This window comes from Silene latifolia, chromosome X, assembly GCF_048544455.1.
Source record: "Silene latifolia isolate original U9 population chromosome X, ASM4854445v1, whole genome shotgun sequence".
In the NCBI taxonomy this organism is placed as follows: domain Eukaryota; kingdom Viridiplantae; phylum Streptophyta; class Magnoliopsida; order Caryophyllales; family Caryophyllaceae; genus Silene; species Silene latifolia.
This window is the reverse complement of record NC_133537.1, coordinates 331898999-331903338: the sequence shown is the minus strand read 5'-3', so window position 1 is coordinate 331903338 and position 4340 is coordinate 331898999. Positions and strand designations below refer to the sequence as shown.

Sequence of the window (4340 nt, the reverse complement as noted above, 5' to 3'; positions counted from 1 at the left end):
GTTGTAGTGGTTTACGTCTCTGTCAATGTTTTGTGAAACTTGAAGATAATATTTCAAAACTTGGTCATAAATGGTTGAAATCACCTAATTGCTCTTTTTCTTATTTTGTGAATCTCAGACATTGTTTTGTGAATCTTAGAGCTTGTTTTGTGAAACTAGAAGATAATATTCCGAAACTTGGTCATAAGTGGTTGAAATCACCTAATTGCTCTTTTTCTTATTTTGTGAATCTCAGACATTGTTTTGTGAATTTTAGAGCTTGTTTTGTGAAACTAGAAGATAATATTCAGAAATTTGGTCATAAGTGGTTGAAATCACTTATTTTGCTCTTTTTTGTGAATCTCAGACCTTGTTTTGTGAATCACAGAGCTTGTTTTGTGAAACTAGAAGATAATATTCCGAAACTTGGTCATAAATGGTTGAAATCACCTAATTGCTCTTTTTCTTATTTTGTGAAATTAGAAGGTAATATTATAAAAGTTTAGGGTTGTAATTATCTTTGTTGGGTGTATTTGCGATCATCGGCATCAATGAGTTTTTGAAGCCAGCTGATGGAGAGAAGTACTACAGTCCTAGTGGCAGAGGCATGGGATGCGGTCGTGGTCCACGTGGTGGTGGTCATAATGGTTGAAATGACCTTTTTTTATAATTTATTCTCTGAATCCTCTACCTTGTTTCGTGAATCCTACAGATTATATTGTGAAGGTAGAAGGGAAAACAAAAATTGTATATTATATTCATAAGTTATAATTTATAATGGCCTTTTTTATGATGAGTTTTTTTTTATAATTTATTCGCAACGAGTTTATATGCAATGAGTTTTTTTTTTATAATTATAATGAACTTTTTTATAATTTATTATGTGAATCCTAGAGATTATATTGATAAATTATATAATAATTGTATATTTATATTTGTTCATCTATGTGGGACTCGAACCCACACCTTGCGCAATAGCACAATGCTCTACCTTTTGAGCTAATAGATGATATAGTACAAATAGTAAATTATGCATCAACAAATAACAAACACATGATACATAAACCTAATAGATGACAACCCTAGATCTTGACAACCCCAGATCTGCTCATCTCCAATAGGCTAATTCAGGTACAAACAAATTCAAATTAGTAACAAGTTCGTCACCATTTCATACGTATAGATATCATAAATTCATAATTATTGTATAGAATGGTTTAGAAAAATGTACAACGTCAGACTGAAATGTAGTCTGGTAAACCTTTTGCTGAGTTCCATTCATAGAGAGAGACGACATGCTCATGGACTCCCACGGCTAGGATAAGTCAAAATCCAAAGGTAGAGTTTTCGCTTGATGCTAATAAAAAGAGTTTTCACATCAATTACTCTGCAAAATGCAAAGCATACAAGTCAGAAATATGTCCTACAACACCTATGCAGTTGAAAAGTCAAAATGTAGTAGCATATTGGAGGTAGTTGTATACTCGTAGCATTCAAAACAGCAATTAGAGCAATGCAATTTAGATTTCATTTTCTGCATACTAATTTAATGGACATTTCCTACTCACTACAAAAAGAATTAAAGCAGTGACTGATTTTGGCGATAAATCGATCGCCAAAATCAATTTGGCGGCAAATCGATCGCCAAACGTCGATCGCGAACCTTAGTCGCCTTTTCTAGCTTTGGCGACTAAAGTCGGTCATGGGGTGCGTGAAAAATCGATCGCCAAATGACTAAAATGGCGATGATATGGTAGTCGCCAAATTGGCGATGATTCTAAATGTAGTCGCCAAATTAGCGGCAAATCGATCGCCAAATCTAAATTCGATCGCCAAATTTGGGTGACGTGAGCGATTTAGTTGAGGTAATTTAGCGGCGATTTGGGATTTGGCGATCGCATTAAATTGATGCAATTTGGCGACTACCAAAAATCGATCGCCAATTTGGCGATCAATTTCATCGCCAAATCCCAATTCGATCGCCAAAGCTCTTTGTATGTTTTGGTGGTTTTTTCGTTTTCATTGCTAGCCAAATATTTACAACCTGCATACAAACCGATGTTCCACAACACCATACATCCCAAATTTCAACACACAACACCATACATTTCAACCAAACACCTCCCAATTTCTCAAACTTCATTTCATATATTGAAAATGAAAGTTTTACAAGCTAAGCTATTCTAAATGTTCAAGTCTAAAGTGTTCAAGTTTTACAAGCTTACATGCTAAAATCATCTTACTTGGAGGCCAACACCTAGCTCCACTCCCCATGTGGACCATGCGGATCATTTGGATCGTAGTTGGATCTAGGTCCGGGGTTACAACCTTGCCACCAATTCTCAAACATTTCCATTCTTTCCTTCCTTTGCCGGAATTCTTCATCACGTTTGGCAAGTTCTTTATCACGTTTGGCATCACGTTCATCACGCTCTCTTATTTGACTTTGAAGTTGACTAATAATTCCCGGTTGATACGTGTTCTTTGGGAATTGTTGAAGTCGATCTTCTACGCGTTTTCTCATAGAAAGCCGGTGTTGAACTTCCGGTACCATACACGTGCCCTTTCTTGAAGCCATCCACCAACTCATACCATATGTCATTATCCGGTTTTTCTGGATTGGCGGCTTTTTCTCGTTCAAATGCTTCCTACAATATTAAACAAATGGTTGTAAGTTAATATGGTAACCACCTTATATACGACATTTTAAAAGAGAATAAATTAACAAAAATTAAGTGTTACGGAAAACTTACATATAATTGCTTGTCTTTTGGCTTAGTCCAAGTTCTAACCCCTTTGTGGTCAACCCTGGAATGCGTGTCCAGAAACAGTTCCGGTACCGTCGCAATCGGCTGTGACTTCTTCTTTCCTCTCTGAATGAAAAAAAAAACATACATGTTAGAAAATCAACAAAAAATCTAACATAAAATAAACATGTTGCATTGAAAACAAAAAAAAAAGTGTGAAATAATAGACAAACTTACACCCAACATACGATTCCAGAACGATCGTGAACCCGCGTAATGAGTAGGCTCGTTCACGGCGTCTTCCTTTCCTCCTCTTTTGTTGAGGGATGCTTGCTTAGACTTCTTCTGAAAAGCTTCACTTTTGGTATGCTTTATTAAGCCTTCATACTTGTCACCTGCAATTACACATATGAAATCATAACTAATAAGTTCTTGATATTATTTATAACATAAGAGAGTATATGCTAATTAATACAAATAACAAAACAAGTTAATTAAATACCTTTCATGTGGTCTGGTTCCTTTGGGCGCCTAACTACCTTCCAAATCACGTCCCGATATCGTCGAGTACCGCGTCATTGTACTATTACGGAGATTCTGTTCTTGAGACGGTGACCAAGCAAATGATAGCTACAAAAAAAAAAGCGACAAAATTTCATATTAGTATAAAATAAAAGTATAACCTTGGTTCTTAAAAAATTTATCAAAATTAATTATTTGGTTTCTAAAACAAAGAATTACGGAAAATATATACCCGAAAGTTATTGAACCACGCCTCTCTTTGTGCATGAGAAGCTTGTGTCCACGATGTAGGAATTGGACCCACAAAATTAGTCTTCGTGCTTTTCGTGACACCTCGTATCACGCAATCGTCCATAAACTTGCATTTATTTTGAACATGTAAAATTACAAACAAAAAAAAAGAAATAAAAAAAGTAGACTAATAAAGAATAAAACTTACCATAATCCCGTCGGCTCAAGAATCATCCGATGATCCGAAGTGTACCGTATCGGCACCCGTGCTGGCTCGTCGGTAGCGTCAGTCTCCTCACCGTCACCGTCTGTCTGCATCGGATCCTCCTGCACAAACTCCTCCTCCTCCTCCGGACGTGTACTGGCTCCCGAACTTGAGCCGCCTCCACGCTTCCTACCTCGACTGCTCCAGCCATCTCGATAATACAAATAAAAATTAACACAAATAATGATAAATGAAAATTATACGGACTTCTAAATTTTAATAATTTACTCTTGAGGAATACAAAATTATACCAATTTAATCATCTTCATCTTCAAACCTCTCGTCCTCATCCTCATCCTCATCGTCGTCATCATCATCATCATAATCATCTTCATCTCCAAACCCCTCGTCCTTCCTCCTTTTCTCCTCCTCCCTTCTCCTCCTCACCTCATCTTCCCCCTCCTCTCCTCCTCTTCTTCCCTTCTCTCCTCCTCCTCTTCCTCCTCCGCCTCATCCTCCCCGTGAGTCTCTCTTCCACATCATAATATTCTTCCTCTTCCATGTCTTCACCATCTTTATTCTCATGCTCATAGTTGATTTCATCGGGTGGAGACAAAAGCGTTTCATTTGAAACGTTTTCTTCTTGAAAAAAGTTG

The 4340-nt window shown here is 36.9% G+C and overlaps 1 protein-coding gene across 1 annotated transcript; it reads right to left on the bottom strand.

The window, feature by feature from the left end:
* Positions 1-2435: 2435 nt before the first annotated feature.
* Positions 2436-3293, bottom strand: LOC141620872 (uncharacterized). Its single transcript, XM_074437629.1, has 4 exons — positions 3229-3293; positions 2964-3121; positions 2733-2852; positions 2436-2627 (listed from the first exon to the last, which is right to left on the bottom strand). The coding sequence occupies exons 1-4, from the start codon at positions 3233-3235 to the stop codon at positions 2436-2438; spliced, it is 477 nt and encodes a 158-aa protein (XP_074293730.1). The 5' UTR covers positions 3236-3293.
* Positions 3294-4340: the final 1047 nt, after the last annotated feature.